Consider the following 14,319-nt stretch of genomic DNA (forward strand, 5'->3'; position numbering starts at 1 on the left):
AAAAAAAAAAAAAAAAAAAGAAAGAAAGAAAGAAAGAAAGAAAAAGAAAGAAAGAAAGAAAAAGAAAAAAGAAAAAGAATCAAAAGAGGTTTCCTTCCTTCAGCAATTTGTGAAGTGGCCATTAACTGAAGCAGTTGCTTAGAGATACCTAGCAAAAGGCTCATATAATGTTCCTTCATATTTTGTATATATTTTGTATGCACACCAGATTGGCAGTTTTCAATACTATATTTCTCTCCTAGAGGTAGCAGGATGATTAGAAGACCCATAGCTATATTAGTTTAGGGCTGCAGATAAGGCAGTTACACATTATATATTAGGGCTGTGTGTGAGAGGGACAACAGACACAAAACATTGTCTTTTCTTTGATGGAGGATATGGAATGAGCTTGAATACAGATTAATCCTGAAACTCCTATGTTGCAAGTAAGGAGATTCTGCTTTTGATCTTCTCATGAGCATAGCAGACCCTTTTCTAAGTAAAAGTATCACACACACACACACAGCATACACTGCATATAATCACAAGGGGTCCATGGACATAAAAATCCAGTTGACTCCTTATTCTAAGAGCCCTTGAAACAAAAGGGAAGTTAACACAAGAAACAGTAGACTACTATGGAGACCATACCAGTTAAATTAGTTAAGGAAAGTGTTGAATTTTAGCTTAAATTCTTTGACTTTATTATTTTTATATTTATGGTATGTCCAAGCTGAAAAAAGTATTCATCATATATTAGGCAACAAGAAGGAAAATGTATGGGAAAAATCTCATTCACATTTTAGGAGAGAGCCCATAACTATCTAACATTTTCACTTTGTGGTTAAAACCACACCCTCATTGCTTTGTAAATCTAAGCTTGGCTAAAAAACAAACAAATTGTTGGGCCATTGCTCCTACTTCACTCCTCCTTTGAAGAATGATATGACAGCTTTTTAACTGACTACAACTTTCCTCAAATGATTCATGAGATCTAAAAATTATATATTTTCCTGCAAATATGATATTTTCTTGTGAATATGGAGAAATGGGTAGGCAATGAGAATTAAGTTATACTTAAAGGAAACTCACCTGATGGGAAGTCAATTCACTGGAATTACAAAGTGGAAATAAGGCTCTAGATGAATCACAGCAAAGTATGTCTTGTCCTGAACTCAACTGTTCACTACATTTTAGGAAATTAAACTCCGTCTTTCCTGTATGTGCAACACATAGGTTGTAGGAATAAGGCAAAGTCCCTTCGCTGTAGTTGGGGGGAACCACGGATTCGGATTTAACACAGTGACCAGGCTGGAAGCAGCTCCAGGCGGCGGGGCTGGAGGAGCGTCGCAGGCGCAAGGCAATGGCCAAAATCATGGCCAGGAGGAAGAGCACTGAGATCAAGGCCAAGGCCACCACTAGGTAAAACTGCAGCTCAGCTTGGGGGTCAGAGGGGTTGGGGCGGTCAGTGATATCCGGCAGCACCTCCTGCAAGCTGTCGGCGAAGACCAGGTGCAACGTGGCAGTGGCAGAGAGTGGTGGCTGTCCACCATCACGCACAGCGACCAGCAGGCGCTGTCGGGCCGCGTCCCTGTCGCCCAAGGCACGTGCCATGCGCACTTCGCCCGTGCGCAGCCCCAGGCTGAAGAGCCCGGGCTCACTAGCCTGCAGCACGTGGTAGGACAGCCAGGCGTTGTGTCCTGAGTCTGCGTCCACCGCCACCACCTTGGTCACCAGGTAGCCGGGCTCTGCAGCGCGCGGCACCATATCGAAGAGCGCAGAGCCATCGGGACCCAGCGCGGGGTACAGCACCCTAGGCTCATTGTCGTTGCGGTCGCCCACCAATACGCGCAGGCTCACGTTGGCGCTGAGCGCAGGCGAGCCCTGGTCGCGGGCCTGCAGTGTGAGTTCGAAGGCGCGCAGCTGCTCGTGGTCAAAGGCGCGCTGCGCGAACACCACCCCGCTCTCTGTGCTTATGGACACGTAGGATGACAGCTCCCGCTGCTCCAGGTCACTGGCCACGATGGAGTAAGAGACTTGGCCGTTAGGCCCCAAGTCAGGATCGGAAGCGCTGACTTGTGAAATAGAGGCTCCAGGAGAGTTGTTCTCGGCCACGTAGACCATATAGGAAGACTGTGAGAAAACCGGAGCGTTGTCGTTTACATCACCAATGTGCAGGGTGATGCTGAAACTGGAGGAGAGGGGAGGCTTGCCCCGATCTGTGGCCGTAATGGTGATATTGTACTCTGGATTCTGCTCGCGGTCTAGAACAGCATCTGTCACTAATTTATACGTGTTTCTTGAAGAAGTTAATATTTTAAATGGCACATCACCTTCCAATTTACAAGTAACTTCACCATTGTGTCTGGAATCCTTGTCACGGACTTTGAGCAAAGCAATACGTGTTCCTAGCTCAGCGTCCTCTGTAATTAGGTTGGGTAGAGACTGGAATATCACTTCTGGGACGTTGTCATTTTCATCTATGACTTCTACTTCCACTGTGCATTGTGCAATCATTCCTCCACCGTCCCTTGCTTCCAAAACTATGGAATATTCGTTGACTTCTTCAAAATCTAATGTATTTAAAACAGTAATTTCCCCAGTATTAGAGTTCAGGTCAAATTGGGTGATCTGGCTAGCTTCACTGAAAGAGAAAGTAATCTTGGCATTGACACCCTCATCCTGGTCTGTGGCAGTCACCTGTAGCACCGTGGTCCCCGGGTACACGTTTTCTGAAAGGCTCACCCTGTATACCTCTTGACTGAACACTGGAGCATTATCATTGGCATCAGTCACTAGAACTTGTATCTGTGCAGTGCTGCTTAGGGGTGGAGCTCCAAAGTCCAAGGCAGTCAAAGTCAAGTGGTAAGATTTCTGCTTTTCTCGGTCCAAAGGTGTCTTCAATACCATCTCAGGGTATTTACTACCATCTGATTTCTCTTTATTTATCAGTGAGAAATGATCACTGGGACTGAGTTGGTAATTCTGCAGTGTGTTGCTACCAATATCCGCATCATGGGCAGATCCTAATATAAATCGCGTGCCAGGCTGTGCAGACTCACTTATTTGCAGCTCAAAGGAATTTTGCGTGAATGTTGGCGTATGGTCATTAATGTCCTCGATCTCCACATTCACGTGAAAAAAGTTCAGTGGATTTTCAGCAACAGCCTCAAATTCCAGAGCACAAGCTGGATTCTTCCCGCATATCTCCTCCCTGTCTAGCCTGCTGCTCACAAGCAACTCCCCTCTCTCTGCGCTCACGGTGAAGTAAGGCTTCTCCGAACTGACGCGCAGTTTTCGAGTCGGTAACTCCTGGACGCTGAACCCCAGGTCGGTGGCGAGGTTCCCCACTACTGAGCCCTTGGGCATTTCCTCGGGAATCCGGTAGCGGATCTGCTCACAGAGCGCCGGGCAGAACAAAAGCAGCAGGAAGAGAAAGAGCATTGGCAGCCTCTCAGCCCGGCCCACCTTCCTGGCGCAACTCCCCATCCCTCTTGCTCTCCTCAGCTTGCTCACCAGCCTGGAGACGCCGGATTACAAATAACCTCTGTATTGCTGTTTTTCGGATCTCCCAAAGGACTTTAGTTCCAGTTCCAGTTCAGTAAAAAATTCTTCTTTTTCCGAGGAGGAAGCAGCCTAAAGGCTGGTGCTGGGGAGTCTGAGCTGGGGCTGCCCCGGAAAGCGCGTTGCGGCTGCGCGAGGAGAGCTGGAGGGCCAAGCTCTCCACTTTGGCCAACAGCGGCACCCAGAGTGATCACTAGGAAACTACAGCCTCTGCTGCTTCAAGTTAACCAGTGCAGTAATTATAATTGTGTGCCTAACTGAAAGAACAAAAACTACATGGATATGTCTATATATTTAATGACGTCTAAAAATGTACTCTTAGGAATGCCTTCATCCCAACTTTGAAGATTTTTAGGCAAATCATGTAGATTAAGTACATAAACATCTGTCTATTGACATAAGCTTTCCCCAATCTTCAAACATGCACTATCTATATAAAGATAGCCATAACGCAAACTTGGCCTAAACCATCTCAGAATACAGTAATGTTCCATATTTACTCATTAGAAATATACTGGATACATTTTATCTTTCTTTCATTATTCCTAACATTTTCTCCACTTTTGTAAGTACCTCCAAATTGATTTATTTCAACTTTTTCCAGAGAGTATCAGTAATGCCAAAATTGCCTTTTAGAAGGTGCAATTTATACTTATCTTCAAATACATCTGCTTTCCCAATATTTTCAGTGATTTCATTACAGGAATATTATGTGATTCTCATTTCGATGATCACAGGCAATAGCCTACTCCTCTCCTCATTACACAATTATTTTCCTGGTTATGAAATACAACATTCATCTTCAGAGTTATCAGGGGCATAATACATAGCCTCAAAACACAAAGTCACTGAGATCTGCTGCACCGCAGCACTGCTTCCTACCTCTGCAGGTATTTTACATTCCTTGGTGACCTCTGAATTGAAGGAAACAATCCCTGGAAAATTTGATTTCAATAGCTCATTGAGTTTAGTGATTATTTCTCTCCGTTGCTTAAAAACAATTTTATGCATCTAATAAATTTTTGTCAGAAGATTTTCTTTCACAAAATACCTTATAACCATATTTCTGGCATAGGACCTTCCCTCAGTAACATTGTTAGTGTCAGCAACATTGTCTGCTACCCCAAGTGATTGTACATCTGAAATGTGAACACTGCAGAACTTGTAAAATATATCCCCCACATTATCGTACAGTCTATCATGTGCAAAATACTACCAAATACAACACTAGTATAAAAAGAAGTCTTTTTTTGAAAAGACAGAATCTTGTTATATTATCTAGGTGGGCCTCCAGTTCCTGGGTTCAAGCTGTCCTCTTGCCTCAGCCTCCCATGCAGGTGGACTATAGCTTGCAACACCACACCTGGCTAAAAGGGTCTTTTTAATTAATACTCAAAGGTCTCTGGAATCAAGATTACTTTGTCATCCACCCTTTCTGGATGACAATCACTTGATATATTGAGTTTTACTAAAATGTTACACAAAAGAATACGGAAGTAGTTAATCCCAGATTGGGTTATTTCCAACTGAATTTTTCAGTAGACCTAATAAATAAAATCAACTACTGGTCTAGGATCTGTGTACATAAGACGGTCAGGGGTTTGAGTAAATGAGACACTTGAAACAAAGCCAGTATCCCCAATCTCCCACTTTGATAGCCCACAGACACACTTCACCTGGCTGTACCACTAAAACAGCACACTGGAATTCTCTGTTAAAACATGTAATTGCCTATGTCACAAATGCCAATTACAACACTTGAAATGACATTTCATTTGACATATTTTATTGGTTTTGTCTGATGGCCTTTAGTGTGGCATCTGTCTTTGATATAGATCTTAGTGAAGTGTGATACACACACATTTCATTCTTTAGGCATAAATCTAACCTTCTACTACCACCCCATTAATAGGTCATTATACTGTAAATAGGTCAAGAAGCAATCAAGATTTTTTAGGACCACCAAGCTGAGGTACATGGAGGCAGATTCAGGCACAGAAAAAAATCTTCACATGGAAGAAATCTTTCAGAACCTTTTATATATTTAAGTGCAAAAGAGAATCCTGAGAAGGCAGCTGAGGTGTGTTTTATTCCTGCTAACCTTGTGCAATATGAAAGACTCGATTCATTCTAATTTATAAAACATATGAGTGAAGAAAGTAGGTTGGAACATAGATTGGAAAGTAGGTGGAAATTATAAAATGTGATAGTCCACTTTTTCATAATCTTGTCCACAGGCTTTCACTAAAGAAATGCTATAACCTATGTGTTCTATATTAAAGTGTCATAACTGAAGGAAACTGGTAAACTCAGTTTTATCTCTACAAAGTTTTTAAAATCCCTATTTTCAAAACACTTGTTTTGCAAAATTATAGAGAAATATCATGCAAACAAATTACTCATGAAAATAAAGGAAGGGCTGGGCTCACCTGAATAGTTGGCACTTTGTCTTTACATTCATGAAAACCCACGGATGTTAGCAAAGAATCATTTTTCTCACAGCTTTCCTGGCTGATAAGTGTGTCCGCATAGTTGGGCTGGGGGAAGATCAGGTGACTCTTCGGAGAGTCCGAGGTGAGGGAGACCTCGTGGGAATAGGTCTGCAGGAAAGCCTGCACCCCATCCATGCCCACATAGTGCGAGGTGGGCACACTTGCCAAGCCACCTTCTGAAGCCTGCAGCTTGCGTGACTTGAGCCAGCGCCGCAGCCTGAGCGCCAGCAGTAGGAGAACGAAGGCTACGAAGATGCAGGAGACTGCGGCCACCGCCACCACCAGGTACAGCATGAGTTCAGAATTGTAAGGACCGCTGGAGGACTCAAGGCTGCCCAGGTCGGCCAAGACTTCGGGGATGCTGTCGGCCACAGCCACTGTGAGCGTGACGGTGGCTGACAGAGGAGGCTGGCCGTGGTCCTGGACGGCCACCACGAGGTTCTGCTTGAGCGCGTCTTTGTCCAGCAGGGCCCGCGCCGTGCGCACCTCGCCCGTGTGCAGCCCCACCGCGAAGAGTCCTGGCTCGCTGGCCTTAAGCAGGAGGTATGACAGCCAGGCGTTCTGGCCTGAATCTTTGTCCACTGCCACTACCTTGGTCACCAGGTAGCCGGGATCTGCGGAGCGGGGTGCCAGCTCCACGCCAGTAGAACCGTCTGTGGGGAGGGCCGGGTACAGGATCTCGGGCGGGTTGTCATTCTGGTCCAGAACAAACAGGCTCAGTGACATGTTGCTACTGAGAGGCGGGTCCCCGCTGTCTCGTGCAGTCACTGTTAGTTGTAGTTCTCTCAACTGCTCATAGTCAAAGGATTGCAGCGCGTACAGGACGCCAGTGTCAGAGTTTATGGAGACATAGGAGGACACTGGTCCCCCCTGGATGGTGTCTTCAGCCAAGGAATAAGTGACCTGGGCATTCTCCTCACTGTCGTGGTCCTGTGCAGTCACTAAGAAAATGGAGGCCCCTCTGGGGTTGTTCTCAGGGATGTAGACTGAGTAGGACGAGTGGGGGAAGGTGGGTGGGTTATCGTTGGTGTCTGCCACCTGCATGAAGATGTGCGTTTCCCTGGACAAGGGAGGAATTCCACCATCTGTGGCTTTCAGTGTGATGTTATACAAAGAGAGTGTTTCCCGGTCCAAGTTTTTGGTTGTGACCAATCTATAATAATTATCTATTGATTTTTCTAATTTAAAAGGTAGATTTTCTGGAATGGTGCAGGTCACCTCACCATTCTTCCCAGAATCTCTGTCTTGTACGTAGAAAAGAGCAATTACTGTTCCAAGAGGTGTGTCTTCAGGGATTGAGCTACTTAAAGACGTCATAATCACTTCTGGAGCATTATCATTTACATCTAAAACTGTGATCAGTACTTTTGCCTTTGTCAGACTACCAGGAACATCTTGAGCCTGAACTTCCATTTCATAGAAGCCGGTTTCTTCATAATCTAATCCTTCTAAAGTTGATAATTCTCCTGTAAGCGAGTTCAGATGAAACATCTGTAGAAGTTTAGGAGTTATTTTCCGAAAAGAATATGTCACTTCCCCATTGACTCCCTCGTCCAGGTCGATAGCATGTACCGTGAGCAGTTTTGTGCCCACTGGTACATTCTCGGGGACAGTTACTCGGTACTGAGGCAGAAAGAAGACAGGCGCGTGGTCATTCACATCCACCACTGTTACCTGGATGCGGGCGGTGCTGGATCGGGGCGGGTCGCCGCCGTCAGAGGCTGTGAGGACCAGGTGGTGAACCCGCTCTTCCTCCCGGTCCAGCACCCGCTCCAGCACCAGTTCCGGGTACTTAGTTCCATCGTCTCCACTTTGCACAGCCAGGGAGAAGTGGCGATTGGGGCTGAGCTGATAACTGTGGAGGGAGTTCGTGCCCACATCTGGATCCCCAGCCTCGCTTAACGGAAACCGAATCCCGGGAGCTGTATTCTCCATTATTTTTACATTTATTTCTTCTGTCAAGAATCTTGGAACGTTGTCATTAATATCTATTATTTCCACGTCTATAGGGTAAAGATTCATTTTATCTTCCATCAGGATGTTAAAGTTTACCAGACACCGCGCGCTCTGAGCGCAGATCTCTTCCCGGTCTATCCTGCCCGCAGTGACCAAGCTGCCGCTGCGCGGGTTCAGGGCGAAAAGCTGGGTCCTACCTCTGGAGACGATGCGGACTCCGCGCTCCGCCAGCTCCTGGGGCTCCAGCCCCAGGTCCTTGGCGATGTCACCCACAAAGGACCCTTTGTCCATTTCCTCCGACACGGAGTAGAGAATACGTCCTGCCCAGGCTTCCCACAGGGTCCCCAGGAGGATGGAGAGCAGGAGGAATCCTCTGTAGTCCCCGCCCCTTGGCTGAGCCGCCATAGTAGTCCTGCTTCTCTTACTTAAGCGCCGGTCTTAGGAAGTGCTTCAGAATGCGGGTGTATCCGGGTGGACCCCTCTGTCTTCGGAAGGGGAGCTCAGAATCCAGCAGGATAGAAGCTTGAGTTTAGTGCAGCCTGGAAGAGGGCTTATCGCAATCTGTCGTTTCTCTGTGCTGTAAAACTCGGTGGTTTCTGTGGGATCTCTCGCACCGTTTTTCCCTGGTTGGTGAACAGCGGCGCTCTGAGTCCTTACTAAGTTACTGCACTAGATTGATGCACACAATACACTGATTTCATTGAAAATTGTTTCATCTTTCAAAATTTCCCTGTTAAATTTCTTTGCTCTAGATATCCCTGATAATTTAAAAATCCATTTTAAGACATTGAGTTAATGCAACAGTACTCATGGATGGGTGTTTGATAATCTTAGATAATTTTTTTAAAAACTGCTTTGCCTTGCAACTTTCAAGTGACTCTTTTGGGCCCTGACTCACACGTTATTGCACACAGGAAAATCAGTCATTGAAGGCAAAAAGGTAAATTTTATTTAAATACATATGAAAAATTTTACGTAGAAAATATTTATATCAGTGTATATAAATTTTAATTAATTCAGTATTAATTGAACTAGACATCATTAATTGGTTCTAGACACCATCATGCAGGATTCAGAAAGTCAAAATTGTTGTAAAACATATAGACCTATTTTAATAAATTTTTGACTGTATAGAACCTTAGAGATGGTCTAACACCTTCATTTTAATAAGAGGTGGGGGACCAGACACGGTTGCTCACTCCTGTAATCCCACACTTTGTGAGGCCGAGGCAGGCGGATCACCTGAGGTCGGGAGTTTGAGACTAGCCTGACCAACATAAGAAACCCCATCTCTACTAAAAATACAAAATTATCCGGGTTTGGAGGCGCGTGCCTGTAATCCCAGTTACTCAGGAGGCTGAGACAGGAAAATCGCTTGAACCCGGGAGGCGGAGGTTGCAGTGAGCCGAGATCACACCATTGCACTGCAGCCTGGGCAACAAGAGCAAAACTCCGCTAGAAAGGGGGGGAGGGAGGGAGAGAGAGAGAGAGCGAGAGAGAGAGAGAGAGAGAGAGAGAGAGAGAGAGAGAGAAAGAAAAAGAAAGAAAGAAAGAAAGAAAGAAAGAAAGAAAGAAAGAAAGAAAGAAAGAAAGAAAGGAAGGAAGGAAGGAAGGAAGGAAGGAATTGCCTTGTTCCTGATTATTGATTATATGGTAGTAGAACAATGTCGGAATCCAAATATTCTCACTCACAGTCTTGTGAGAAAAAGAAGAAAGAAATCATTGTTTGTCTTGGCTGCAACAATCAGCTATAGAAGCAACCTATTTTCTACAGAAGGCAGAAATTTGCAGAGATCCTACTGGGCTGTGAATTCATAAGAAAGTGGATAATGGATTGCTTGATTCTTTTCATTATGCAATTCATTTCAACTCTTCATCCTAGTATGCAATTCAAATCTTCATCCTACTCTATTCTAGTGCAATTGAGAAAACAGGGATCTCTAGACAGCATTTGAGCAAAATGCAGGACTGTCCTGAGAGGATCCTTAGAGGTACTCGTCTCTCCACTGATGTTGATAGAGTAAAACTAAATTATTGATGGATCCGAGGCTACCCTCTGCTAGCAGAAAGAAAAGAAAGCTCCTTTCACACAGTTGCAGAATAAAAGAGAATGATCTGCTCTGGAATAAATACCTGGCAAGAAACAGTCTTGGTCTGTAAATTATTTTAGGTCCTGGAGAGTAGCTGATGGAACCAGGAGAATCCAGAACTAACACTAAGAAAGCTTAACTTAGTTTTGTGGGAGTCTCCTAAGTAACCTATTTCTGCTTTCTGGTGGCATTGCTCCAGAATACAGGGAATACTTTGAAGGAGATTATGTTTCTGTCTATGAAAATAATCCCTAGTTATCTTTGCATTCACAAAGTAGACAAATTTTGTTTAAAGGAACTAATAGAGGTATTATAGATGAATTCTGTAAACTGGAGTTAAATTCTATTTGTTTAATACTACTTTTGAAATTCTTGTTGAGGCAAGCAAAGTGTATGATTATTAAACAACATAAGTGCTTGTTGTAGACATTTTCAAACACACTTTCATGTTTGGAGGTTATAGCTCTCAATGTCTTGATCCATTTCTACCTGATGCCTCAGAATTCATAGTTTCATCTCACATTTGTTTCTTATTCTACTGTTTTAAAAAAGTCTCAATTAACTTATTGTGTCTTGGTACCTTCTTTGGAGAAAAAGAAATAAGATCTAGTTAAATTAAATTATAGACTACTCTGAACACAAAGCATACATACCCTACGGAGTAAATGGCTCATTATCTCTAGCATTCACATTTTCTAAGTTATTGAACATCATAAAATTAAATATTAAAGATCTTTACTAGACCACCAAGACATGTTTAATAAAATCTGACATAAGCTCATTATATCAAATTGAAATCATTTCATAGTTTAAAGAGCATATATTATTGTTGACTAAGATATTGGGAAGAATCCTAACCATTTGTTTGGTTGTATTAAAAAGAATTCTATGTAAAGTCTATTTGGCTTCCTGGGCATTGAATTGATTATCTTCTCTCTTTTCTTTTTGGGCCTTTTTTTTTTTAACTAAAAAACAAACAAACAACAAAACAGTTCTTTGAAGTTCCATTTAGAGTTGCATTCTCAAGCAAAGATAAAGGTATTTTCCAATGTTTCTCCTCTGAGATTTTACTCCTTCCCCTTTGATAATTACTACCTCAACAGAAGCCTGATCAGAAATGAATGCCTTTCAGGCCGGGCTCAGTGGCTCACGCCTGTAATCCTAGTGCTCTGGGAGGCTGAGGTGGGTGGATCACTTAAGGTCAGGAGTTTGAGACCAGCCTGGCCATCATGGTAAAACGCCATGTCTACTAAAAGTATGAAAATTAGCTAGGCATGGTGGAATGCACCTGTAATCCCAGCTACTTGGGAGGCTGAGGCAGGAGAATCAGGGAGGAGGAAGTTGCAGTGAGCTGAGATTACACCACTGCATTCCAGCCTGGGAGACAGAGCAAGACTGTCTTCCAAAAAAAAAAAAAAAAAAGGCTTTCACAGACCATAAAATAAGACAATAATTTGGTAGTTTTTTTCCTGATGTTTCAAAATTCTGTAATGAACTGTCAAAACTTCAGATAGCCTATCTTATTATTAATGATCTGTATTGCAGGTGGATTAAAGAACCTCATTTAGTCAGAACTTAGCAAATTCCATGATTGCCAGGATGTTTAACAGTTGGTCAGTCCACATGAATGAATGACTTTTGCTAGAGTAGAAGTTGGCAGTTTTTCCATCAGTGAAATGTTTTATTTGTTTAAATGAAATGGTCACAGGTAAAAAGAGAATAAAATAAACCAGCGTGGTGTCTATGAAAAGTAGTTAGTGAGCTTTCCCTATAACAGCGAAAGCTCAAGATGTAGTTTAACATCCCAAATTGGTGATATAATAAAATGACATTCACACTTTCAGAGTTTATGAAGTAATCATACATATAACAGCCCATCCAACTCACGAGAGTAATATCCAAGATTCAAGTTGTTTAAAATTGTTATTTTATCAAAGTATATCACAAAGATACAAAAAAATGAGCTTTGAAGATGTGTATGATTAGATCTCTTGGTTAGGTATATACATCTGGAAACTTGAAATAAATAAATCTATAATAATTCCTTAAATGTAAATACCACAATATTGGTTTAGAAAAACACATATTACTCTTAGCACCTTATTTAAAATCACATCAACTCAATGTTATCTTTATGAAGACTGACAAAGTCAGGTTACAAAGCAGGTTCCATTTATTTTCAAGGTATCATCTCAATTACTTTTCCCTTACACATTCATAACAAATTCAGATGCACAAGTGGCCAATCCATTCTATAATGCCACTAGATTGTAGACTCTTCCAACTCATGACTGGAAAAAAATCTTGACTATAATGTAGTTCAACAAGTCATCAAATTATAAAATCCCCTGTACTCCATTAATTCCAGGGCCATCAACTTGCTTTTGAAGACTGCCAGTAACAGAATCTCCTATCTCCTTAGTGATCCGTTTTCTATTCGAACATCATTGATAGTCGAAAACTTTGCTGTTTTCTGTTCATGACACAATGATTTTGTTTGCACATTTCAGTCGTAATAAATAAGACAAATCAGTCTTCTAAATGATAATCCCCTTTTTCTTGAAATATTTCAATAAACAGTTACTATGTGATGGAAGCCTTATTGTCTGGGTTAAAATGCTAAAATATTTAAATTTTTATTTATTTGAACCTCATTAACATTTGTTCTCCCATTCACCAGTCATCTATTTTTAGAGATATGTCCTGTAAGCAGACACTACTAAGCATGTTTTAAAATTCATTTTCACTCTTTATTTATTTATTATTATTAGTATTTTTTGAGACAGAGTCTCACTCTGTCACTCAGACTGGAGTGCAGTGGCGCAATCTTGACTCACTGCAACCTCTACCTCCAAGGTTCAAGGGATTCTCCTGCCTCAGCCCCCTGAGTAGCTGGGATTATAGGCCCATGCCACCCCACCCGGCTAATTTTTGTATTTTCAGTACAGACGGGGTTTCACCATGTTGGTCAGGCTGGTCTTGAACTCCTGACTTTGTGAGCCCCACATCTTGGCCTCCTAAAGTGTTGGGATTACAGGTGTGACCCACTGCACCCAGTCATTTTCACTCTTAAATACTATCAGACACACAGTATGCAAAAGACATCGTAGTAGGCACACAGCATCGAGTGCTTAGTTATTTCTTTTTTTTTTTTTGTTATTTAGTTTTTATTTCATAATCATAAACTTAACTCTGCAATCCAGCTAGGCATGGGAGAGAACAAGGAAAACATGGAACCCAAAGGGAACTGCAGCGAGAGCAAAGATTCTAGGATACTGCGAGCAAATGGGGTGGAGGGGTGCTCTCCTGAGCTACAGAAGGAATGGTCTGGTGGTTAAGATAAAACACAAGTCAAACTTATTCGAGTTGTCCACAGTCAGCAATGGTGATCTTCTTGCTGGTCTTGCCATTCCTGGACCCAAAGCGCTCCATGGCCTCCACAATATTCATGCCTTCTTTCACTTTGCCAAAGACCACATGCTTGCCATCCAACCACTCAGTCTTGGCAGTGCAGATGAAAAACTGGGAACCATTTGTGTTGGGTCCAGCATTTGCCATGGACAAGATGCCAGGACCTGTATGCTTTAGGATGAAGTTCTCATCTTCAAATTTCTCCCCATAGATGGACTTGCCACCAGTGCCATTATGGCGTGTGAAGTCACCACCCTGACACATAAACCCTGGAATAATTCTGTGAAAGCAGGAACCCTTATAACCAAATCCTTTCTATCCAGTGCTCAGAGCACGAAAATTTTCTGCTGTCTTTGGAACCTTGTCTGCAAACAGCTCGAAGGAGACGCGGCCCAAGGGCTCGCCGTCAACGGCAATGTCGAAGAACACGGTAGGGTTGACCATGGCTAGTAGTACAAGAATTTCTTCGGCGGCAACAACCGAATAATTATAATAATGGTGATGTCAACAAATACTTGTTCACTATGCTGCTTTATAGTTTGAAAAAAAAGTTATAAAATTATTTTCTTAGAATTTGAGTCAGATAGATAAGGAAAGTCTTGTTTTAAAAAATAATATAAGTAGAGCTTATTTGGGCCAAGCTTTAGGATTGCATCCCAGGAACATAGATTTAAGTTGCCCTGGATACACACTCTATGAGCAGCAGTTACAAGTGGATTTTTACTCTAGACTGGGCAACAGATGGACATCCCATCTCTAATAAGGGAAGTCTTTTAAGTCTTAATTTTAGTTGGAAGATAATGGCGATTGTAACTGGCCCAAGTAAA

General features: G+C 42.7%; 2 protein-coding genes and 1 pseudogene across 7 annotated transcripts in view; all 3 read right to left on the reverse strand.

Moving 5' to 3' along the window:
- The window catches only part of LOC111526968 (protocadherin gamma-C4), a 178,115-nt gene that overhangs the window by 128,179 nt on the left and 35,617 nt on the right, over positions 1 to 14,319 (reverse strand). Inside the window, exon 1 of one of the 5 annotated variants that reach the window (XM_023193063.3) lies at positions 5,973 to 8,554. The exons of the other annotated variants lie outside the window; for them this stretch is intronic. Within the exon in view, the coding sequence (XP_023048831.1) occupies positions 5,973 to 8,396 (2,424 nt within the window). The 5' untranslated portion in view covers positions 8,397 to 8,554. Of the gene's footprint in view, positions 1 to 5,972; positions 8,555 to 14,319 lie in introns of those variants that run through there. 5 annotated transcript variants of the gene reach the window in all.
- On the reverse strand, positions 1,028 to 3,641 carry LOC111526970 (protocadherin gamma-B4). The gene has a single exon (XM_023193073.2). The coding sequence runs from the start codon at positions 3,466 to 3,468 to the stop codon at positions 1,057 to 1,059; it is 2,412 nt and encodes an 803-aa protein (XP_023048841.2). The 5' UTR covers positions 3,469 to 3,641; the 3' UTR covers positions 1,028 to 1,056.
- Positions 13,224 to 13,962, reverse strand: LOC111526971 (annotated as a pseudogene). The gene has a single exon (XR_002726534.2). The product of XR_002726534.2 is annotated as a peptidyl-prolyl cis-trans isomerase A pseudogene (transcript).

The sequence above is a fragment of the Piliocolobus tephrosceles genome, chromosome 4 (assembly GCF_002776525.5).
Source record: "Piliocolobus tephrosceles isolate RC106 chromosome 4, ASM277652v3, whole genome shotgun sequence".
Taxonomy (NCBI): domain Eukaryota; kingdom Metazoa; phylum Chordata; class Mammalia; order Primates; family Cercopithecidae; genus Piliocolobus; species Piliocolobus tephrosceles.